The sequence below is a fragment of the Miniopterus natalensis genome, chromosome 8 (assembly GCF_054644295.1).
Source record: "Miniopterus natalensis isolate mMinNat1 chromosome 8, mMinNat1.hap1, whole genome shotgun sequence".
Classification (NCBI taxonomy): Eukaryota; Metazoa; Chordata; class Mammalia; order Chiroptera; family Miniopteridae; genus Miniopterus; species Miniopterus natalensis.
In genome coordinates, this window is record NC_142088.1 from 23,316,928 (window position 1) to 23,341,620 (window position 24,693).

Below are 24,693 nucleotides of genomic sequence, written 5' to 3' on the forward strand. Positions count from 1 at the left end.
TTAGGCAAGGCCAACTTTTTTGGCAAAATTGTGAAATAGGTGAAGGGGCACCCCAGCTTCTCCTTTGGCATCTTCTTTTGCTAAGTGGTACCCTCGTACCCCTTCCTTCTGGAATTCAGAGGGTCCCCCGTCCTGCTTTCTGACTTTTCCAGTAATCAGCCTGCTCACATATAAAGTGATCATGAGGATGAAAGCTAAAGCGATGTAATTCCTGAGGGTGAGGAACCAAAATCTTTGCCAAGAGCAGGACTCTGGCGGGGCAGGGGGTAGCAAATGGAAACGGAGCCTACCCAGATCCAGACTAAGGTGCCTTGGCTGCCCTCTAAGGGGCATGAAGACATCACTGGGAGTATAAGGCAATGAGCCAAATGTTTGCTCTGGAAATCTTCTCAAGGAAGATCTGTGTGTGGTGTGTGGAGATGGGACTGTGGGGAGGGGTGCGCTCTAGTAGGTAATAATAGATATTTTCCAAGTTGTCCTTCAAGGAGAGTGGGTTCAGTTACTTGCAGGCTCTTGTTTTGCTGACGGGATTAAACATGTTGCAATCTGGGCTGGAGGCTGAACTTTGCTACTGTCCCGTGCTGTCCTTCCCCCACACCGGGTGCAGCTGCTGTTCAAACAAATGCCCACAGGACATCAGTATGATGGTTTGAAGAGACTATCAGTTATTACATGGTCAAACTGCTTTGGGTTGGTTCAGCCTTGAGTGCACTGAGTGGTAGCTCAGGCCTGATCTTGGACCCAGCATCTCCATGACTCGGCCTAAACAAAGGGCCAATGTGCAGCAGAAATGACAAAGTCAGAACTGAACATCACAACTCTGAACTGCTTGCTTGTTCAAACAGCTACAGCTTATCTCTTAGTGTCTAAGCTTCCGTTAAATTAAACTCACTGACCTGGTACCTTTGGACTCCCTGGGGTACTGTGACGGAGAAATCTTCCAGAGCACTTAGGGATAGGTCTGAAACTTCAGGATATTGAAGGCGGTCCTGAGCAAAGATTCAAAACAATACAGATAAACCGATTAGTCTGTGTTTAAGCAAGCTTTGATTTATGCAAAAATGACTTGGCTAAAGTATCCACGAAACTGCATGGTCGGTGTAGCATGGGTAACCCAAATCCCCATCACCTCCCAGGATTTTACTTTTTGTGAACGTTTTTTGCCCTCCCTCCCTCCTTTTCCACATAATGAGGAACTGGACTGACTGGTTTGAATCTGATCCTCAAGTCACCCTGAGAAGTGAGAGAGGCCTGTCAGTGAGCTGGCTGGCAGACTGAAGAAGCAAGAGCATCTGGGGCTCCCAGAATGAGCTGGAGTTCATTGTACACAAAAGAGCCCATATATGATTGTTTTTCTCAGCTACCTGGCTTTTGTGGGAGAGCAGTAAAATTGGGAGCTCTCTTGTGTCACTAAAACACACCAAGTGCCTTAATTTAGAAATTAAATGGCAGCAAGGATTAACCTGGGGAATGCTGTTGGTAAGGGTTTTCATCTGAGTAAATGAAAATCAGACACTTTAGGGATGCTGGATGTTGGGGTGGAGTTGGGGGCTAGTGGGTACAAAATAGGGTGAGAGCTGTAATAATAGGGGAGGAGAGAGAGAGGGAGGGAGAAAGAGTGAGAGAAGGTTTTGCTTTGCTTAATTACTCCAGAATTTACAATCAGAAAATCTAGCAGAAGCTACTTAAATATTAGCATGCAAATAAATTTTGGGATTTTTGAAAAATAAAATTGTATTTTACACTCCATATTGAAGTTGAAATTTGGTTGCCTGGGTGCAGAGGTGGGAGGGTTGACTGTAAGGGGGCAAAAGGACACTTTTTGGGGTAATGGAAATGCTCTTTTTCTTGTTTGAGGTGGTGGCTACATGGGTTTACACATTTGTCAAAATTCACTGAATTTAAACAGGTGCATTTTATTATATGTAATTATACTTTCTAAAGTGATTTTGAAAGAAAAATAATTGCACACCAAGGCAGAGGCACCATAATGCCTCACTGCCTCAGGGCACGTGGTAAACATCTGTGGACTGAAGATAGTCTGGCATCCTGAGCCTCAGGAATCCGGAAGGCGGGACAGCTGGGAACTGACTAGGCCTGACCCAGAACAGGTGGCAGGCAATGGCATAGGCCACCCGCAAGACAGTTCGCAAAAATAGTGGGAAAGCTGGGAGCTAATGGCTGCAAGGAGCACGCACAAGCCTGAGCACTTACAGGCACAGAGGAAAGCTTTGCCAGCTTCTTCAGTTTCTGCAGAACTTCCAGGTAGAACTTGAAGAAGAAGCTGACCACCAGAGTCCTCTTGAATTCCACCCTCCCCCCGGGAGCTGAGCCTGGGAGGGAGACTTCTTCCAGAAGCAGCCTGCAAGCCTCATCTAGCATCAGCTGGTTCCAGTGCCTGGTCGGGTTGGAGGCAGGAAGGAACCAGTTAAAGGGCAGTCTCAGTCTCGTGACAGGCACTAGATATTGGATGGCGATCATTTAGAGACCCCAGAGTCTTTTTTTTTTTGTTAAACCGCACCTGAGGATATATTTTTCCATTGATTTTTTAGAGAGAGAGTGGAAAGGAGAGAGGGAAGGAAAGACACAGAGAGAGAGAGAGAGAGAGGGAGAGGGAGAGAGAAATAAACATGCATGTGAGAGAGACACATCGATTGGTTGCCTCCCATACATTGGTTGCAGGGATGGAACCTGCAACCCAGGTACATGCCCTTGACTGAGAATCAAACCCTTGGCCCTTCGGTACTTGGGCCAATGCTCTAACCATTTAGCAGCACTGGCCAGGGCCGGAGTTTTTTTTATTGAGTTGAAAGGGAACTTAGAAATCACCTAACCACCCTGCCGGCATGGCTTGGCAGTTGAGTGTCGATCTGTGATTTAGGAAATCGAGGTTTGATTCCCGGTCAGGGCACATGCCCAGGTTTTGGGTTCGATCCCCAGCGGGGTGTGTGCAGGAGGCAGCCAATCAATGGCTCTCTCTCATCATTGATGTTTCTATCTCTCCCTTTCCCTTCTTCTCTCTGAAATCAGTAAAAAATATTTTTAAAAAAGGAAGGAAGGAAGGAAGGAAGGAAGGAAGGAAGGAAGGAAGGAAGGAAGGAAGGAAGGAAGGAAGGAAGGAAAGAGAAAGAAAGAAAGAAAGAAAGAAAGAAAGAAAGAAAGAAAGAAAGAAAGAAAGAAAGAAAGAAAGAAAGAAAGAAAGAAAGACAAAGAAATGACCTAACCAAACCCTTCAGGAAAACTCAGGCAGGAAGTGGGTTGAGGGTCATGGCAGGGTACAGATGGGACCTGTTCCTTGAACATGAACCAAGTGTGTTCAAGAGCCAGAACTTGCTGGAACCTGGCATTAAATAAAAAGACTATCAAGGCCCGGCTGGCATGGCTCAGCAGTTGAGCATTGACCTATGATCCAGGAGATAGTGGTTTGATTCCAGGCCAGGGCACACACCTGGACTGGGGGCTCCATCCCCAGTGTGGGGGCGTGCAGGAGGCAGCTGATCAATGACTCTCTTCTTATCATTGTTTCTATCTCTCTCCCTCTCCCTTCTTCTCTCTGAAATCAATAAAGACATTAAAAAAAAAAAAAAAAAAGACTATCAGGGACAGTTCCATTGTGAACTGGACAAGACTCCAACTTGGACACAGCTTTTACTGAAGAAGAAACAGATCACACTCTAGCAGAGGTAGTGGCCGTGCCACTTGGATGCTACCTGGTGTGTGTTTGCTGGAGTGTAGATGTCACAAGGGACAGGGGCTGGAGGCAGTCCCCGCCATTTTAGTTGTATTCCTCATCCAAAAAGTGCCACCTAATTAATCATGGTCAAGTAAGGGCTGATTCACTTAGCAAAACTGTGGAAAGAATAAGCAGTGTTTCTACACGGAGGAGTTTCCAGTTTCCCAGGGCTTTTCCTACACTTGCCTGAGCCAGATTTCCACGCTCTTCTGATGTCAATTCACCCTCGGGGTGCAGGGCTCATTCTTACCTCCCTTGGAGCTGCCGGCAGGATTTGTGGGCACTGACGGTGGCAGCCCCGAGCCCTCCGTAGGCGATGCTCAGGTCCTCAATGGTGTCTGTGTCTCCCTTGAGGAGGACTCGCATGCCAGCATTCACATCGGCCAAGGCGTTTTGCTGGCACTGGGCCTGTCGGAAGGCTGACACAAATTCCCACTGTGGAGACAAATGCCACTTAGAGTCATTTGATATGTCAAAACCAAGAGCACAGTTTCTGCTTCTGAGAGCCGCTAATTAATCACTTAGACCCAATGTAAACAGATACAAAGGATACTTGGTAGGATTTGAAGGCAACTTGGCTGCCTTCTGGTAGGAGAACAGTGTCCTCCTAAAGGCCCACGCCCAATGCCTGGTCCCCTCGAGGAACAGGGATCACTGCACCCTTTGAGTCTCAGGTGAGGACGCCTACACACAGAATGTCTGGATCATTTCCATGTTCTCTATTTCCAGGTGTCACTCCCTGTAGTCTTCAGACACCTTTGTCCCCAGTGAGGATGGAGGAGCCCTCCCAACACCAGTGCTTTTCAATATGATTTGCCCAAAGTGCAAAAGAGACTGATTGCATTTCTTGGTTTGCAGAAACTATCACTTTCCATTTTGCATAGCTCATAAGAGAGTCAAAACGAACTTTCCAACAGTGGGCTAAGGGGTCTTGTATCGGGAAAAAGAGTCAGGAGGGTGACGTCTACCCCAGTGACCTCTAGGCACCCTGACCATTGGTGTGCTGACATGGGGTCAATGGTGGTGGCATGTGTCTCCAGTGTGCTTCCACCTCTGTCGCCACCACGGGCACTGTGTTTGAGTCTATGGGTTTTTCTGCCTGGGGCCTTTATACAGACACACAACTGACTGGGAACACATTTCAGAGTTTTCATTCCACAGGAAAAAGAAATGAAGGTCATGCATGGCTGAAAACAGTACTTGTTATAAGACTCCCTTATAAACTAGTTGACATCTGGCTTCTGACGTGTGTGTGTGTGTGTGTGTGTGTGTGTGTTGTATTGCCTCTCTCTGGAAGACTGTCCTCTTGGATTCAGGTACAGTTTTGGGGAGAGGCACAGGGAACAGAGACTGAGGACAGAGGGCCCCCCCAACATCAACCCCAGAGATCCCATGTTAGCAGATGTCCGGAGGCCCCAATGTTCTACAAACTGCGGGGTTTTAGCCAGAGTGGGGAATGGGGAGGCCCGGCCCAGCCTCCATCGCCTTGTGAGTCAGGCAGAGAAGCTCATTCCACAGACAGAGAGCTTTCATTTCAGCCTCACAGAGTCATCCATGAACACGAGGAAGCTCAGAAGCTCAGCTGGCCGCAGGCCCTGCTCAGGCCCCACCCCACAGCTAAAACAACACGCGAAACCCACACCCTGGAGCTGCTGCTCGAGGTGGCTGAGCCCCTGGAGCTGCGCCAGTCCCTGGTGAACACGAAGTTATTATTCTCATGAATTTGTTTCCTTCTGCCTGTTTTCAAAGTTGCAAAGATGACTGGACTCAGTGATGAAAAGGGAAAAACAACTCTCAGGAGCCACCAGGGGCATTCTTACCTTTTGAGAGTGAGGAATATACACAGATTCCAAAATTTCCTCTGGCTTAAGGTCTGCACTTGCTGATCCAGCAAGAAAATGTTCGTCTAGAGGAATCTGCCGCGTACCTGCTGTTGAAGAAAATGACATTTCTGCACAGTGGTAACAAGCAACTCGAGGTGTATTCTGTACCCTTAAATGTCAGCGGCAGAGAAGAGAAGGTCACCTTCCTCAGCACCAGGTGACACAGAGGCCTGAGAGGTGGCATTCGGGACCCTCCTGTCCCCTCTACAGGGAGGGTGCTGGCAGCTTCATGACATTTACTCCTCTCAGCACATGTGCTGTGTGAGCCGGGTCTCTTCCCACCTCCAAAGCCTGCCAAGCCTTTGTGGGTTTTCATCTTTTAGCAGAGGCTGGTTAACTAAATCTATTTAGTTCCACTGGGTTTGCTTTCAGGTCTTGCTGCTGCTCTTGGTTCCTAAGACAGATACCTACACCTTTAAAGCAAAGGGAACAATGCACAAAATCTTGCAGCCCCATTGTCATCACTGAGTGGTCCACGGTCCCCTCTGGCTTTAAAAGGCAGTTTGTGCCTCCACAAACTGGGAGGTGCTGCGAGGAGATCAAGCTGCAGCCTAGGGATCCTGATGTGGGTCCCATTCCTGGCACAAGCAGCACTATGCCCACTGGAACAGGTGTAGTAGAGAGGGAGGTGGGATCCCGGGTTGACCTTTGCTGGCCCACCCTGCTGCTGGTCAGTGAGCTCTCGTATTGGCCTCGCCGGAGCTGGACTGCGCTCGGGGTGCAGGTGCTCTGCAGAGCTGGGAGAACAGAGACCTGGAGCCAGGGGTAATGACCAATGGCCAGTAGAAGGACACTTTGATTGCCCTTAGTACACCTACTGCTAGTGTAGGAGGCAGCCTCCTGCGGGCCCCACTGTCCTTCCTATCCTGATGACCCAGAGTCTTGGCTTCTTCTCTCCTGGTCTTTGGGGTTCAACGGAGGTTGTCCTGGACCACAGGCCAGGAGGACTTAGCAAAACGGCTGAGGGACTGTGAGGGGTGAGGCCTTTCCTCTCCTCCCTCCTGGTGGCTGCATGCTAAGCTGAATGGGGACAGGAGGGCTTTTCCTCCACCACCAAGTCCCTCGCAGCTCTGAGTTTCCACCAACCAGGGATGGAACTGTGTTGGCCAACAAACCCCTTGGTAGGCTTACGAAGCCTGGGATAGATGTCCTGGTCAGACACTCCGAGTTCACGTGGGGCAGGCTGGGGCTGCTCCCCATGAGCCCCAGCACCTGGGCCTGTGCCAGCCCACAGAGGGGTAAATAACGGAGGGGCTGAGTAGGATGGACAGCAGGAGTGGGTGTGTGATGGGTTGTAGGAGAGGGAGGGGGAGAAGTGGTGGGGAGGGGGGTTAGAGGCCTTGGGAGGCTGCCTGATAGAGGAGTCAAGCACATGCGTTTGGAAATCAGATAGGAAAGGGTTGAGAGCCATAGACATGGCTTTGACTTAAAGAGAATCCTTTAAAAAAAAGACAGAAAATCTTCAGGTGCTGCTCAGAGTGTTCTGAGGTAGCTTACCTTCTGACAGCAGATTGAGGGTAGCGTTGCCCACAGCCAGAATCGGGTTCAGATCCGAGTAGCAGGGCCGGCTTATGATATGTCCCCCTAAGGACTAAGGAGAGAGGGTTGCAGCCTGGGTCATTCTACACCTCGAACCCTCTGCCCCACAGCACTGGCAGCGAAGGAGTCCAGAGGAGTCTGGGTCTCCTTTGCAGAGGAGACTCAGTTCCCACCGTCAGGGAGCTCATTCTGGCCTGGAGGCCCCTCCCACTTGCTACTTTGGATTGAGAGCATTGGTGGCAACTAAGACTCCCATAGCTTTTGGTGTGTTCCACCTGCTGTCAACCATTTCACACATATTTACTCATCCTCACAACAACCCAGTGAGACTGATGTCATTTCTACAGATTCATTCTACCGATGGAGACACTGGACACAGAGAAATTGTGAAATCTGACCAAGGTCTCCCAGCCAGAAAGGGGCAGGAGTGGGATTCAAACCCAAGGAGTGAGGCTCAGTGGCCAGTTCCGAACCACCCTCAACTCAGCCTTGGCCAGAGGCAAAATTCACATGGACCATGTCAGGGTTCTGGGCACCTGTACCGTTGCGAGTGGGGTGCCTTATTTTTCTTTTTGGAAGACTCCACTAGGGTTGAGTTGAACTTATAGCATCTCAGAACTTGGGAGGGCAGTGACTGGCCATTCAACTCAATACTCTTTTCCCCACATAGTGACCACCCATGTTGCTGTGGTTTGGGCTGTAACACTGGTGAGGACAGGGAACCCCAATTCCTCTGTGGACAGCTTGATTTTAAAGTTTTTGTTTCCACTGAGTTGAAATCTGCCTCCCTGGACTCTCACCTATTGGTCATAATTCTACCCTTTTGATCATATGAAATACATCCATCTGTCCTTAGGAGCCTATAAATATTTGAAAGCAACTCTCATGATCCCTCTGACTGTCCCACCTCCACCATTCCTCTCTTTAATATGGTTTCCAACCCCTCACTCTCCTGCAACCATCTCCTTGCCACGCTCCAGGGTGTCAGTCAGAGTTCTTGACAGGGGAGAGAACATTTTGAAATCACTTGAAGAGGAAACATGTTCTCCTTTCCCAGTTCTCTATATCCCAAGGATTTCTAATATACCATTTGGGGTATGTAGGAGAGGGACCACGAATATTTTGATAAACCTAAGTTTCTTCTGCTTTCTCCCGTGGTCATAAATAACCAGACCTTAAACTGTGTTTCCCAGATCTGAGCATTATTCTCCAGCTGTGGTCCAAACAGTCTGGAGCAGAGAAGGGTACCTTCCTTATTTTAGGTACTATACTTCTGTTAATGCAGCCTTAGGCTAAATTAGACTAAGTCCTTTTCCCACCTATTAGATTAAACTATCCTCCTTTAAATATGTTATTAAATAATATTTATTAAATATTTATTTATTGTGCCTTTCATTTCAATCTGCTGAAACCCTTTTGCACACGGACTCTGCCAATGTCTATTTCAACATTTCAGTGAAATTACGAAATAGGTGTCATGTGCTCAATGGTTGGGCTAGAGAACATACTGCCATATTCCGGATCTGCTGGCCCGCCAGGCTCTTCAGGTGTTTCAGGAGGGCTCGGTACGTCTGAGTCTTCTCCTCTGGGAGTTCAGAAATGCTCTCAGCCAAGATGTCTTTCACCTGGGCCAGACTGCAGCCAGCACCTATTGTCAGCCCTGGAAAGCAAATTGTCTTTATAGGGGACATGGAAGGAGCAGCTGAATTGTAATCATGACACAAGGGCCTTTGTGTTCATCTAGCACAGTGGCTTTCCACCCTAGCTGCACAGAGAATCACTGGGAACTCGAAAACAGCATAGATTCCCCCTTCCTAGATACATTCAATCAGAACCCTTCCCTCACTATCAGGTTCAGAATGTTTCCTTATATTCCTAGTTTGCTCTGAATTTCTATTACAAATGGGTATTGAATTTTTATTTAGTGCTTTCCCCCCATCTATTTAGGTGATCACAAGACGTTTCTCTTTTACTATGTTAATGTGATAAACTGAATAATTTTCTAATGTAAAATCTTTCTTGTATTCTTAGAATAAAGTCTACTTGGTCATTCAAAAAATTAATCCTTCGCTTTTCTGGGGTTTGCAGTATGAGACACTGCCATGTAGAGTCCGATTTGGTCACTTCCAGAGCTGGGTTCTAACTGCCAGTTGCAGGCTGGACTTTGATTTTTCTCTTGCAGATTAATCTTTGAAAAATTTTCACCCCACCTCCCCCAACATAGCTTTATTTTTAATAAACATTAAAAATGTACTGGCACGATACTTCCCTCACCTCTCCCAACATAAGTGCACAACGCCCTCCGCTGCTTCAGTAATCTCAGCTAACCTAATTGACCACAGAAGCCACTGGCTGCTCCTTACTATCCTTTTGTTGAGCAAATCTTGCCCAAAAGCAACTAAACTGCTCCTCCTTCCTGGAATGTCTCCACCTAGAGCCCTCCCCTGGTTTCTGTTTCAGTGTCTCATGAAAGGCACTCCACAGTGTGGGATCCCTCCCGGGCCCATCCGCTAAGGTCTGTTGCTTCCTATCACTCCAGGTTCCCTTGGAGCTTGGTCTTTAACTTCTGCAAAAATTCTGGCCTTATCTTTGCCCTCAGGAGAGCTGGGAAAACCAAGCTTGCCTCGTACAAATCCTCCTACCCAGAGTCTTACTAGTAGAAAAGAAACCAGAAACAAAAAGACTATCATTATCTTTTTAGGTCAGAAGCATCACATAGATCAGCAGGACCATCTCTTCTTTGGCACAGGTAGGAAAGGGCAGTTCAGCCCCAGGGGAGATAACAATGCCAGCCTTCTGCCTATTGCCTGCATTCTCATAAATACAGATTTCAAACTTAGGTCAGGGGCGGATGATCCATGGGGGCTTTTGTTTGGCCATTTCCATTGCTCACTTTGTGAGAGGCATGATGCCGCTATACCGAGAAAATTCTCTTCACTGTACTTCCATTCATATTTTATTCCATCTATGGTCACAAAACCTAGCTTGTGTTTCTTCTTTTTTCTTTTCTTTTTTTAGAGAGGGAGGAAGGGAGAGAGAGAGAGAGAAACATCATTGACTGGTTGCCCCCCACATATGCCCCGACCGGGGAATCAACCCCACAACCTTTCCGTGCGCCGACCATACTCCAACCAACTGAGCCACACCGGCCAGGGCCCTAGCTTGTATTTCAGTGGAGTTGAAAAGAGCTTTAACTTGGTTTGATTCTCAGGATGTGGGTTTTGTTTTAACGCCATGCTTCTCAGAGTTCATGGGTCTATGGGATAAAGATGCGGTGACTTTCTGGAGCACTTAATATACTAAAGATTTTGAGGGGAAAAGTGTATAGTGAGCTAAATATGCACGTGATATAGATTAGCATGCAAAATTTGAAAAACACATGCTGTCACAGAAATTTATTTTCTGGAGGGTGCTGCTGGGATGTGGGGCACATATGGCTCCAGAGCACCCCTGCCCCACCAGTGTCTTTCACTCTTCCGGGCCTTAGGAAGATTGAGAATCCTGGGGAACATCCCTGGAGGCCACTAGAGGGCACTCACACTTTAATTTTAAGAGGTCTCCAAGGAAGGAAGTTTGTTTCCTCAAATTTCAGAATCTGACTCTACTTTGCCTGCAGAATCCAAATGGAGTGGTCCGTTCAAGTAGCCAATTGTACAGGCCTCAGGGCTGGAGAATGGCAGCAACAAAGGAGTTCTGATTTGTAAGTGGAGATGTGTGGCTTGGTGACCTGGCCACCACCCGATTTAGAAACCTTGGGCAAGTACACGTTCAGTTATTATTTCCACTGCAGCTCAAATTCAAGTTCCTAACCAACTCGTTCATTTATGTTCCCCTCCCCCCCATTAAGTCATTGATCGAGCACTTACATGCATGTGCAATACTCATATGCATGTACTTATGTGCTAAAACTTCTGGAGGGGTGTGCGTGTGTGCAGAAAAGAGTAAGATAAAAGTTCCTTTTGTCAAAGAACTGCCATGAATCTTGAAGGCGAAGTCTTGCATGTTTCCTCCTTACTTTTTGAGTGACACCTTGCCTGATGATATCTGCACATTGTGGGCTCCTACAGGATGTTGTAAGTGACTGGGGGTGCTTGCCCAGGCAGGTCTTGTTCCACTTGGCCTCTTGCCGTTGTTCCCCTGAGACAAATAGTATTTGAGTGCCACACAATATTTCTCCTACTTTCCCCCTGCAAATATCCTCAGTCCCTGGAATTGACCATTCAACCAACTGATGGATAGCCCCAGTTCTCTCTCTTGCTGTCTTCCCATCAAAATGACATTGCAAATTTATTGTCACCATGGCATGCAACAGGCAAGAATCCTACAGGTGACTACAGGGTCTTGAATGATGTCATCTGAATACCTCATATTCTGTGCAAAGGTTTTGATAGTAAAGTTTCATAGTGAGAGGTAGGTACATCACATCAGAAAAACGATGAAGAGTGGAAATAGGCCAGACATGTATGTAAGTTTTCAAACTATTTGGCAAGTGGAAGTTTAGTGCAGGGATTGTTTCACTGATATTTTACAAGAACACCAGGAACTCACCATCACTTGTTTTAGACACCACACTCAGCTCAGAAATCCTAGCCGGAGAGAGGAGAACTGGGTGAAAATGTCCTTGAGATTTCATTGCAGGCCCTGAAAGGTAAATATATATTTTAGAGAGTTAGGAAAGAGAAAATGCCTTTTTTTTGGCATTGGAAGTTTTTAATAAAACTATGCAGATACTAATTTAAAAATTGACAATAAATGTATATAGATGTGAAAGTAGTGGCCATATACCCAGCCAAGTAAATTTATAGCACATATACTTCCAGTATATGTATTTATTTATACACTCACTGCATGTATATAAAAATAGGAAGTAAAATGGACAAGAGATTCTTAGAAAACTCTTACACGAGGGCACCAGGAGATATGTGTAATAGTCAAAGCTTGGAAAGCACTCCAGGCCCTTCAACAACAGAGTGGATGAATCAGTTGTGCCAGTCATACCGTGGCATCCAGCACAGTTAACGCAACAATGTGGGTGAATCTCAGCTCAAGAATGTTCAATGAACAAAGCGAGCTGCAGCAGCGTAATACCATGTCGGTCTATCTAAGTGAAGCTCGAAAATACATAGAACTAAATGACGTCTTGCTTAGGAATTCAAATATGTGCGGTAAACCTGTGAAAACAAGGAAGAGACTGGCCAGCACCACGTTCAGGCTAACAAGGGCCTCGCTGGTGCGGAGGACCACAGGGCCTTAGAAATTTCTGGCCAAGTTCTTGTTCTTAAACTGGGTGTGGGTGATAACCTGGCGGGCATTGTTAGCATACCCACACATATTTTATAGAATTCTGTTATATCTACTACTATTTAGCAATAACAGTATAAAAAAGGACAAGATAAAGTAAATGGTAAAAAAATCCCTCTAATACCTTTCCCCCACACCTCAAGGGGTTGCCCTGCATACATCAAGGGCCTTCACCTTTGGAGACCATTATAATATAATTAATATAATTAATATAATATAAATGTTTGTATTATACTTTTTATATTATTGTTATACACAGTTCATATATGTGTATAATTTATATATTATTACATAAATAATTATATGTAGTTATTATATTATTAACTATAATAATTTATTTTGTAATATCATTATAATATTTTTATTTGAGAGGATGAGGCCTTTCTCCTTAAAAAACAGTGCTTGTAGACTGAGAGCAGAGCAGGGGAGTGTAAGCACAGCTTGGCATTATGGTAGCATGCGGGCCACTGCAATCACTCACCCAGTGAAGTGTTGCCCAGGACCAGAGGAGCTTCGGGGTGTTTCGCTTTCAGCTCCAGGAGATCCTCGAGAGTCCCAGGGGAGATCCAGGTAACCCTTTCTCCATGAAAGGCGAGGGTTCTTTTTTCTGGGTTCTCTGCCATTCTCTAAGTGCAGATGACAAGTGTGTGTGCACATGTGCACACCTGACTTGCTGGGGTAGGCAAGATCCCAGGTGGACGTATGTTCCTCTAGAGACATTCCAGGAGTCTTGAGGTCCACTTGACCAAAAAGATACTCACTACACCTATTGGCTAATGCCTGAATTTCCATAATTAGATATTTACTCCTTTAGCTTAAGACTTATTAATATGTAGCTCTTCAGAGACAAGTGACAATATGAATTGGCACTTGTCATTGACCCTTCAGTATAGATTAATTTAACATAATTTAGTATCATGGTCTTAAAAATCATAATCATATTAATGCTCCTAAAGTAATGTATTCAGCCTGGACTTTTCCTCTGAAATCCTGTACTCAAATCCTCTGCTCTTAGATGTATAATAGGCATCTCAAATTCAACATGTTCAAAACCTAGATCCTCATATTTCCTCCCCTTCCAACCCGCCCTGAAAGAATTGCCCAAAAGGAAAAGTACTCCGGTCCGCTGGAGGTCTCCTTCCCTGTAAATGGCCACTTTCCAGCTGCCCAAAGCCTCGAGTCAGCCTTGTCTCCTCTCTCCCCCACACACCACATCACATCCACCAGCAAATCTGGTCGGCCCTTCTTCCAGAATCTCTCCAGACTCCACGTGCTCCTCAGCTCCCGCGCCCTGGCAGCCTGGCCCAGCACCACCGTCTCCCAGGACGGCGTTAGTGCCTGACTGGGCTCCCTGGCTCCCTTTCCTGGTCCCTCCACAAGCCACTCCTGTCCCAGCAGCCAAGTGACCTCAGATCCCATTACAATGTTGACAGGAGCATATCCCTCCTCTGCCCAGCCTCCCTGATAGCTTCTCATCTCATACAGAGTAAAAGCCATTAGTCCAGAATGGTCGCCGCCCCTGACCCCCGCCGGGCTGGTCCGCGCTCTGTCCCTTGCCCAGGAGGGCATCCTCCCGCCCTCCGCACCTTTCCACTCGCTGTGCCCGCTGCCTGGTTTGCTCTCCTCACAGATCTCCTTGGGTGGCTCCCTGGCTTCCTTTAGGACTTTCTTCAACTGTTACCTTCTCACAGAAGGCTTCTCGCACTGGATATTTAAAATTGCAACCTTTGCATCCTATCCCTCTTTTCTGTTTTATTTTCCCCTCTTTCTCACTTGCTAACACACTATATCTCTCTTATCTTACTCACTGTCTGTTTCTCCCACCAGATCACAAACTCTTCGAGGTCTTTGTGTAGTTTTGTTCCCTGCTGTATACTCAGTCCCTAGAACAGTGCCTGGCACATGGCTGAATGAATAAATACTTGTTAAATGCATGAATAAATACATCAGAATCCCTTCAGAATTAGGTATTTTATAGAATGGGACCACTGGATGCTGAGAGGAAAGACAGAGATGCTGATAGAGAGAAGTGGGAGGAAAGGGGGTTGGTGGCTGAAAGTCCTCCTCAGGGTTAATGCACTGGAGTGGCCAGAAAGACCAGGTTAGTGGTTGAGCAAAGCTGTATGGCTTGGGACAGTCAACAGGGACACATTCTAGATGACAATGATGAGAGTAATGATGATGCCATTTAAAAAATAGCCTCAGCTGAGGCTTTGGGGAATATGTTTAGGGCTTGGTGAGCTGAGCAGGGACAAGCATATTGATCTGATCAAACATTTCCACAGTTTGACAATTTCACAGGAAGGAAAGCGTGGTTTTAGAAACTGAGTTTATAACCAGTGACATTTAAACAAGTACATAAAACACCAATCCATCTTACCAAAAGTTCTGGGGGAAATATGAGCTCCTGGGTAGGGTCCAAGGGCTGGAACTCATCTTGTGTAAATAATTCTGTGGAAATCTTTATAAAGGGCAGAAGATGGCTGTGTCAGCCCAGCTTGACTGGAAACAGCATCATAGTTATTTACATTAATTAGGCATAATGAACTTAGTAAAAACTCTCTGACTCTTCTTATACAGGGAAATAGTTCAAATCAAATTGCTTTAAGTAAGAATTGTGTTGTAAGAGAAATATTGATTTGTCACTAACATGATACTGAAGAAAAGGGTATTCTATGAGATACTTCAAACTGTACCCTGTGGAACACCAAGAGAGTCTAGGAAAAACTATCAGAGGTTAAACGAGTTTGGTATTCAAACCACTATCCTCTCATCTGTCAAATCAGGATTCAAAATGCTAAAAGCTCTGAGAAGTCCTGTAGCTTTAGTAAAAATGACTACACATACATACCCCACTAACTTTGATAACAATAGTTGACATTTATGGAGTGCTTTTTCCCCCAAGTGCTTTACATGTATTAGTAATTTATTTAACCTTCCCAACAACTGTACAAAGAAAGTAAATTATCATCACCATTTTAACAATTAGGAAACAAAAGCACAGTGAAAAGTTACCCAAACTATAACCTTGTCTGAATCAAAAATGTTTTAGCTTTGGAAACACTTATTCCCAGAAAACATTCCTGAAGAGGTAAGGGAAATTGGGAGAGCACTGTGGGAAGCAGGGCTAGAGGTCTGTGTAATAGAATAGAGCATGGGGAAAAGTTGGGGACAGATAGACTTGATTCATTTTCGGCTCTGCCACAACTCTGACCCTTCCTATGAAAAGGTACTTAACCTTTTAAAGGTTAAGTGGAAATAATGCATATTTTGAAGGGTAGTTGTGACAATTAGGTAAAATGGCCTGACATTATCTAACACTCCCCATTTTTTTCTTCTCTCTTTCTCTCTCAGGTCTTCTCAGGATCTAGAAAGAAAACTTGCAATTGTCCCTTATAAAGGTTCTTAGTAGGACCTCCGACTGAAGCATTGCAGGCCAGTATCTGAATGACCAGTTTTTGTGTTAGCTGGAATTAGAAGTGTAGGCAGTGCCTAGGAACAATAATGTGGTGTTATCTCTAAAACCTAGAAATGAGATTGTGTCTGTGAGTTCAAGTGTAAAGCAAACACAATGAGGAATTAAAAGTTCCCCTTGATAGGTGCTGGGCCAAGACCCAACAGTGACCCAGTGGAGGATATTAACATAGCTTAAACAGCAGGGAGGGTCTGGGGGCAGACATCAGGTCTACCCTGGTGGGAGAGAGGGGTCTTCTATAATGTTTCCCTTAAGATGATTCAACTGCTCTGCATCCATGCTCACCAAGCAACCTTCTCAAACTGTGGCTTCCTATGTGTGTTTTTCTATAGGGAAAGGACATGTGTCTCAGTGATCACAAGATCGACTTCATACTTGTGTCCCTCTTTATAAAGGAATATCAGTGCACATTGTGCTCTTTTGAGTTTGGTTAAAGTTAGTCAGGTGGTTTCCAGAGCCCGATCATTGCCCAGGTTGAATTTCTAAGGCCACAAAATCGAGAATCAGACTTTCCAATGCACTGACCCATCCGAGGCACTAATTCTCTGTGAAATGCTCACTGAGGGTGGGTGGGTGCGTGGGGGGGGGGGGTGGCCCATTTTCCTCTGCAACACCCTTCTTTTCATTGCGCGCCTTCAGACCAAAATGCAGTGACAGTGGGAGGCCAAGAATGGGAATAGGGTAGGTCTGAGGGACAGAAGGAGACTCAGGAGGGAGATGATGGGCTGAGTTTCCTCTTAGGCCAACTCTGTTCCCTTGGATTCCCTCAGCTACAGGGAGCAACTCTATTTCTCCTGTACTCCAACTTCTTTAAAGAATTCATTTAAGAGCTTGGCAGTGGGTCTCTTGGAAACTAGTGTTTCTGAGAGAGCAAAGCCAGGGCCGGCCTCCCCAGCTGTGGGGCCGTGAACTCGCCATGTGACTCCGGACGGCTCCTCAGCCTCCCTGAGGCTGCAGTGCCCGGTCAGTGCAAAGGAGGAGACACGGTGACAGGGGACCGCCCTGCACGGGGAGGGCCAGGCGCAGAAACCCGTTTCCACCGAGGATGGGATTCTTTGCTGGGGCAGGTCTTTTCCCTTCTCTGAGCAGGTTTTTGTTTTGTTTTTTTAAGCTTCCGGAGAGCCAAGGGGAAAGTCAGAGCATGGGCTTTGAATCGCCCCTTTCCCCACCTCCCAAATGACAAGCGCTGTGTTTGAGCCGGCACTTCGGGCATTTGGAGGTAAAGCAGGGAACGACCGTGAGAACCACTAAGCACAGGGCCAACACCAGGCCACACGAGCAGTGCCCCAGGCAGAGCCAACGGGCAAAGGGACTCACGGGGACATCTCCGCTGTGCGAGGGGGAAGCGTTTTCTCCTGGGTCGCAGCAGCATTTCCCAGTTCCTTTCTGCTCACAGCCGTTGGACTCCTAGGAAGGTGAAATAGCTTGAGATGAAAAACTTTTTTAATAAGTAAATGGGTTTGTACCTTGAGAGATTTGCCAGTTTAAATGAGATACATTTTTCATCACTTTTGGTGGTTTCTGTAGGAACAGGGATCATCACAAGACAGTTCTTCTTTCTGCTTTATTTTTAAAGTAAAATGATGCATATAGAATATATAAAACTTATGATCTACAAGAAATACAAAATATGTAATTATAATATAAAATAATAATATAGGCTACAGAGATGCATAAAAGAGACTATCATTACCCTATTCCACTGGCAATATTTTTACATAATATATATTTGTACTATATTATTTATAATATACCTTTTATTTTGCCTTTTTGTTCATTTATTTGCCTATTGTTTTATTTATTTACTTACCTATTTGTTTATTTATATTGGGAGTCTTTTTCCATATCAGTCAAAGGTCTTAGAATATAATTTTGCTGATTGCATAATAGTCCATCTTCTAAATATATATAAGTAAAATTTGCTATTGATGTATACTTAGCTTTTGCTTATGTTTTATAACTATAAACATTATAATAAACATTTCTGCCTATTACTCATACAACTTTGTATAAATCTGTGACGTTTTTCTTAGATGAAATCCTAGCGGTAGAATTAATTGATAAGATGCTTTTCAGGGCAACAATGGATAAATATATCCATTCTTTAGCAAGTATAAGACTCAACAACACTGAATGTTATCACTTATATAAAGCCCTTAAAAAAAAAAGAAAAAAAGGAAGAAAGATTAAAAAAAAAAGAAAGAAAACCATTTTGGTAACTAGACATTTGGGATCTGCATGGGACTCACAGAAAATAAATGGACAATCAATGAATTTTAAAGCAGGTTTTCACTTGCCGGTTCTTGTATTCTGCATTTCCCCCTAACTCACCTCCCGTATCCTCTTTCTTAAACAATTTTTCCTAAGTGTCTAGCAAAATACTTCCAGATACCCCAGTTCTCTGTTTCTGCCCAAATGTCTCAGGCTCCATCTGCCTAGTTCTGTTCAAGAAGCAGAACAGCTGGGCCCAACGACCCTCTGAGAGCTTCCGGGAGGCGAGTCAATGACGGCAGAAAAAGCCAGCCTTCTCTTGGCCCAGTAGCCAGGAAACTCCAGTATCCCACTAGGGCTTGGTTCCTTTCACCCCTTAAAGTTTCTGGGGCCTGCTGGCTGCAGGGTGGGTCTCTTACTACACTTTTGCCTTTATCCCCAAAGTTTGTGCCTGGAAAGGTGGATAACATCCACCCTCCATAGGGAGAGAGGTTTCCTTTGATTTCCTTTATTTGCGTTTCACAAGTGCTTTTCCATTTACACCGGCAATTTGATGAGTTTACAGGCTATTTATTTTTTCAGCTTGTCACCTTTGGCTCTCCCATGTGGCAGACAGAAATCTGGGATGTGCATGCAAGGGGTACTGGCCTGGCTCTGGGGACTGGGACATTTTTCCAAGCCCACATCTACTTTTTGTGGAGCTGCATCAAGAGAACAAATGGAGGCCCCCTGCTGCCCTTCTCTCCATGTGAGCACCCCAGCCTGACTGCCCAAGCTCTGTCCATTGCCTCCAAAAACAGCGTCTTTGGCCATCCTTAGACCTAGGGGTGCACACACAGGCTTATGATATGCTCTAGGAAGATGGGCTTGGGAAGAGGTTGTGTCAAGTCTGGGAATGGGGTCAAGACCATACCTGGATGATGGTCTAGAAAAGAGGTGAAGGCTTCAGGTAAACAAATCACTTTGAATCCATGGCTTCCTGAGAGTGGCTGGGAGGACCAGTGAAGGGCTCTTCAAAGTGTGAGGTACCCCTTGCTTGAGTTTAAGGGTGGTATTGCCCACATCAGTCCTGCCCTCCAGAGAGGGCCATCAGATGTACCTGGCTGGTCTCCCCATCAAACGCTATTCACAGTGTTAGCAACATCCTCAATAACAATAGTAACTCTTTGTTGAGCTCTTTTAAGTGCCAAGCAAGACTTTGCTACGCGCTTGGCCATGATCTCTCATTTGATCTTTACAGCAGCCCAATGAAGTATCCCCATTTTATTGAGGAAACTCCCTGTGCTCTTGTACTTGGGGTAAATTTTGGATTCTACTCTGAATATTTGGCTTCTTTATTTGTTCACACTTTCCCAGATGGTCTGGATTCTTGGAACATAGCTTGCCTCCCCAAAGCAAACTCCATGCCCTTGCTTGTCTCTTTGGGCTTTGTGGAGCCCTCCTACCTGTCCTGTTCTGATGCCTTGCTTAACTATCATGGAAGATGTCTGGATAGCTGGTTAGATCACCTGACTTCCCTCTTTGGTGAGACATGAGCCATCAAAGGAGGTGCAACATTTAGCGTGTCCTCAACAAAGAGCTAAAACTCCCTTAAGTCAGTTGGAGCTAACTCACTTGTCTCACTTATCCTCTGTTTAGATGGTTCAAAAAATTCAACTCCTATATTGCCAGCCTTGACCACTGTCACTGTCATTCTTACTGTGTAAGGTGTTCCTATGGTCACCTACTCACCATGCAGAAGGTCTTTCCACTTTCGAGAATTGGCCGATAACCAGTGCAGCGGCATAGATTACCTAATAAAATAAGGAGCATGATTATCAGTAGGCTTTATTTTTACTGGTTTCTTTGGAAAGTTAAAACAGACCCATTCTCTCAGGGGTGAATTATAACTACTTTAGAAACAACCAAGAGGGTCCTTGAGTGGGGCTGGGGTACCATTGTGGGTGGGGTGGAACAGCCTGAGGCACACTTCCCACCTGACCGTGGGGGTGGTCAGTATTCTCTGTGTGAAACCTACCCCCCAGGGCTTCCATGAGCTGCTCCTCTGAGGGCTGTGGGTGGTTCCTGAGCAGTGTGTACATGGACATCACCATCCCAGGGGTGCAGAACCCACACTGGGTGCCATGGCTCTTGGCGATCCTCTCCTAGAAGGACATATACATAGTGACAGGCCCTGCCTTCCTGATGCCACTACCTGCATCAGGGTCCACATCCTGCATCTTCCTTTTCAGGGAAGAACTCATTCCCCAAGCAGTGTACTCCTACTTCGATCAGAGATAGCTAGTGTCCCCTTTCCTACCTGCCCCTGGAAGAAGTGACTCAGAAACCATTTTCTATCATTATAATCACTTCTCAAGCTCAAATGCCCAGATCCTTCTCATTGGGAATTAGCAGCATGCAGCCTCCATTCCTAGAGTGAGAAGAATTCTCTAGAAATCAGTCATTATAAGGCAATTGTGTATAAGTTTCAAAAACAGTTTTCTTGAACACCTCTACATCTTGAGCAGTTTAGTTTTGACCATAGGATCATCTGTTTTTGATTAACGTGGAAACTATCTACTGTTGACCTCATGGTACTTTCTTCTTTAAATTCTTTTGTGTTGGCTCAAAAGGAGCTCTACTTTCCAAGTTCCAAGACTTTGGCCTGTGTTCTAGATGCTCACTATTTAGAATGTAGTCCATGGATCAGGCATGTTGGTTCCACCTGGGAGCTTGTAGGAAATGCAAGACCTCAGGCCTCTGCTCCAAATCTTCTGACTCAGAATCTGCAATAGCTCCCAGGTGACTCTTAGGCACATTAAAATTTGGGAAGCCTTGCTCTAAATTTCACAATGTAATATAATCCTAGGAGTCGGGTCTATCAACCTTGGCATAAACATCCTCTCTGGCCTTTTCAGAGGCTCTATGAACTCTTTTGCCTTGGCTGACCTCCCTGGAATCAATTTTCCCTTGACTAAATCCAGGCTCCTCCTGCCTGGAAGGACTCTCAGCATTGGTAGATCTAGACCTATGACTCTCCAACACCCTGTGACAATGACAGAGAAATCAGTGTGTTTCTGCCAACACATGTCACAGAACTTCTAAAACCAGCCTCTGTGTTCCAGCTTCCAGTAAAGTTTTAGAGAAACAGTTGTCCTCATGCTCTGGTGCAGTCACTCTCAGTTCTGATTTTACTCCCAAGACCTCCACACCACAGGGAATATTCCTGATTTTATCCTGTTGGCTTCAGAGATGTTTATTTTATTCATTTATTTCACATCATAGTCCAATAGGTATTAATCAATATTTTGGCAATCCTATTTATCATTCAAGTAGAAAAAATAAGAAAAAAGACGACCATTAAGAAAATGTGGATGGGTTTCTAGCTTTCTTTTAAATCATTTAACAGGTATTATTATCTTGATGGATATGCAGCCAAAGATTCTACTTAGCTGACCACAACTTAGAAACCCCAGGCAGCAGTCAATTCAGCATTGATTAAAAAGATAAAGAGGTGAGAATATTAACATATGCTCTTACCTGCACAGGGTGAAGCTTGGTTTTGATGCTTCCCACGCCTTCCACAGTGGTGACAGCAGCTCCATACAGAGAGCAGATGGGCACCAGGCATGAGGTGATGGAGAAATGTCTTTGTATGAAAAACACAAGGAAAATCAAGGGGAATAACACAGTCCTGCTTCATGGGGAACCTGGGAACCAAGGAGAGCAGGAAACCCCCAGGCCTATCATTCAGCCTGAGAGATGGGAAACTGGAGGGGGGACAGGAAGAAAAATTTAGGGTCCCCTCTGCTGACTCGGTGCTATCTGTAAGAAGTGGGGATCCTCACGGGGAATGTGGGCATTCTAGGCTTCAGAAAAACTTTCCAAGAACAGACTACCTGGGTCTGCAGTCAATGGGAACAGGCTTGTGTCACGAGGAGTGGGGTTTCTGGGCAGGATACCTTATCTTCTTGGACACAGGGTCACACTTAGACACCATCACGGTACAAGCACCACAGCCTCCTCTTCCGCAGGCATACTTGGTTCCTGTGAGGCCTACTGGAGGGAGGTGGTCAAGGAAAATACCCCGAGGTGGACATTTGCCTCCATTATAGCTGCCTCCCTAGGGTGTCGCTATCAAGGAAAGTCTTCCTAGGGAATGGGGGGTACAGGTCTGAGAAGTCCTTTGCCTCCAGGTCTCAGTAGAGATCACTCCTGCCTTGCCAGCCATGTGACACTAATTGTATTAACCTCTCCCTGCCTGTTTTCTCACTTGCAAAGAGGGAACCTAATACCTACATTATCTTCACATGCTTACCCTAAACATCTCATAGGATAATGGATATAAAAGTAAAAGCCCTTTGAAAAAGTTTATTTCATTATAGGTATTCTTCTGGGTTCTAATCATGTAATTGGAAGATAACTTACTTTTAGCAGTTCAATGTATTGCTAGTTTTGCCCAGTAATTTGTATTGCCATTGAATACAAGTGACTGAGCCTTCAGAGAAAACTCCCACCCTTATTTTCGTATGCCACTTGAGTGTCCTTCTGCTCCTGTTGATCCAGGTTCAATTCCAGGTCTACGCTCAGCTTCTGCTCACTCTCTCTAGTTAACCTTCTCCCTAATTGTGGTCCATTTCCATAAAATTTAGGGGATTGGATGTAATTAACTAGACTGGCTAAGAAGACTTCAGAATCACTGTCTTTTTTTTTTCTTCCCAAAGCCATAGGGCTTATTCATTTAAATTAAGGCATAACCTCAGATGCTTATCAGGGAGGTCATGTGAATGAGTGGAGTGGGCTGGGTATAACTGGAGAGCTCATGCAGCACTTTACACAGGGGACTAGGGACAGACGTCCCTACTCACCTCTAGGCAAGAGACTTGTCACAGGAATGACTTCTCACTTTTCATGAGAAGCTAATAATCTTGTGGGGTTTTTTAAAAAAATGAGATGTCCTAATTTTCAAACATTGACAACAAATTAAAAACCATGTGGGCTTTTAACCAATACTTGTTTAGGGGCTGATTCCCTCAATTTTTAATTTCTGCCCCCCCTCTTTTTTTTTTTTTGGCTTCCCTGAGCAATCCATCAGATTTATCAATTAAAATATGTTTGCCATGATGAAGATCTAAATTTCAGAATATAAAATGGTGAGGGAAAGTCTGCTGTAAGAAACAGATGTAGGAAAAGGCAATACTTTTCTATGACACATGTTCTTCCTGAATCTGGGAGGTTTGGAAGGTACATGAAACTCAAGCCTCTATTACATAACCACCGTCCTGAAATCTGGGAGGCCCTTAAAGGAGTAATTAGTGCTGAAGTAAAGAGCTTAGCTTCCATTTCACTGCTATGAAATCAAGATATGGGAAACTTCATCCTTTGTAAATAGTCCAGTTAACTTAATATCCTCAAAACCATTGCCAATAGCAAAGAGAGAGCAAGGGCCAAGGGGGCTGACTGCGTGGGGATAGAGAGTTTGATTAGTTCTCATAATCACAGCAGGTCTGGGTTTTAAGGCAAACACAGGCACGGCTAAGACTTTGATAGAAAGGGTCCAGTTCTTTCGTAGCAAGGTCAGCAGAGTGACTTCTGGGTCTGCATTCTTCTCTATGACCTGTGTTGAAATCAGAGAATAGATTATTATGGGGACTGAATCAGGGACCCAGTGGAATGTCTGTCGTGGCCTGTTTGATTTAGGGACTGGGGCAAAATATTGGGCCTGATTTCACCTGCCCCTGCTCTTTTGTGATCTGAGGGCAAACAACCTTCACATACATTTATAGAGTAGGAGACTCACCAAGCAAGTGCGGCAACTATGTTATTCCAGGTGATGAGAGCTGGGAACCACTGCTATATGAAGGGGCCCTGGGAGCTGTGATCTGTTTGCTCCACTATCTATTTTTGTGGAACCCAGGCTTTTGTACTCTTGAAATATTTCAAACTGGAGAGAGGCATGGATGCTGTGTGTGTGTGTGTGTGTGTGTGTCTAATGAAGGGTCCTGGAAGATAGAAAGAGTTTCTATTCTGGAGCCTCTGAGACACCTCTAGGGGGGATTACACTTGATAACATCAGGGATCTTAAGAGTTGGTGGCAGGAAGGGGAGGTAGAGAGAGTTGCTGTCACCCTGGAGAGGCCCTAGAGTGTGCCAGTGAGACAGAGTGGCCGGTGGTGAACCTTGTTGCCCCAGCTCAGGACCCCAGGGTGGCTTTGGTGGAATACTATAATTTCTCCCTCCCTCACCTTAAAATGTGGGGGATTTAACCCTAAAATCTGAGGAGGGACCTTGTTTGGTGCTTCTTGCCCATTTGCTTATTTGGGGCTATTTCCTTTGACTGTGTCTTGGGGTGTCCTGCAAACACCTCCAGCCATTCTCTTGCATCAGAGGAAAGAAAGACACAGCTAATCATGTTAGTGCTTTCATTCTCCTCAGAAGAAAGACATGACCTAGTGTGGACCTCAAAAAATAAAAATTGTACAGGAAGATGCTTCCAAGTTGAGATATTAAAATTCAACTGCTTTCTGGATCTCTAGGGGGCCCCTAATCAACAAAAGAAGAAGCCCTCTTCTG

At 45.4% G+C, this 24,693-nt stretch overlaps 1 protein-coding gene across 4 annotated transcripts in view; it reads right to left on the reverse strand.

The window, feature by feature from the left end:
* The window catches only part of LOC107524106 (aldehyde oxidase 2), a 57,897-nt gene that overhangs the window by 31,891 nt on the left and 1,313 nt on the right, over nt 1–24,693 (reverse strand). Inside the window, exons 2-17 of one of the 4 annotated variants that reach the window (XM_016195891.2) lie at nt 23,695–23,738; nt 23,333–23,349; nt 22,084–22,177; nt 21,662–21,770; nt 20,160–20,286; nt 19,874–19,935; nt 17,255–17,338; nt 14,837–14,917; nt 12,938–13,082; nt 11,704–11,796; nt 8,664–8,815; nt 7,114–7,207; nt 5,554–5,663; nt 3,984–4,168; nt 2,221–2,398; nt 897–989 (exon numbers count right to left, since the gene is read on the reverse strand). In XM_016195891.2, the coding sequence (XP_016051377.2) occupies nt 897–989; nt 2,221–2,398; nt 3,984–4,168; nt 5,554–5,663; nt 7,114–7,207; nt 8,664–8,815; nt 11,704–11,796; nt 12,938–13,082; nt 14,837–14,917; nt 17,255–17,338; nt 19,874–19,935; nt 20,160–20,286; nt 21,662–21,770; nt 22,084–22,177; nt 23,333–23,349; nt 23,695–23,738 (1,668 nt within the window). Of the gene's footprint in view, nt 1–896; nt 990–2,214; nt 2,399–3,983; nt 4,169–5,553; nt 5,664–7,113; nt 7,208–8,663; nt 8,816–11,703; nt 11,797–12,937; nt 13,083–14,836; nt 14,918–17,248; nt 17,339–19,873; nt 19,936–20,159; nt 20,287–21,661; nt 21,771–22,083; nt 22,181–23,332; nt 23,350–23,680; nt 23,739–24,693 lie in introns of all 4 variants that reach the window. The other 3 variants (XM_087819390.1, XM_016195877.2, XM_087819388.1) reach the window with 3 other exon arrangements.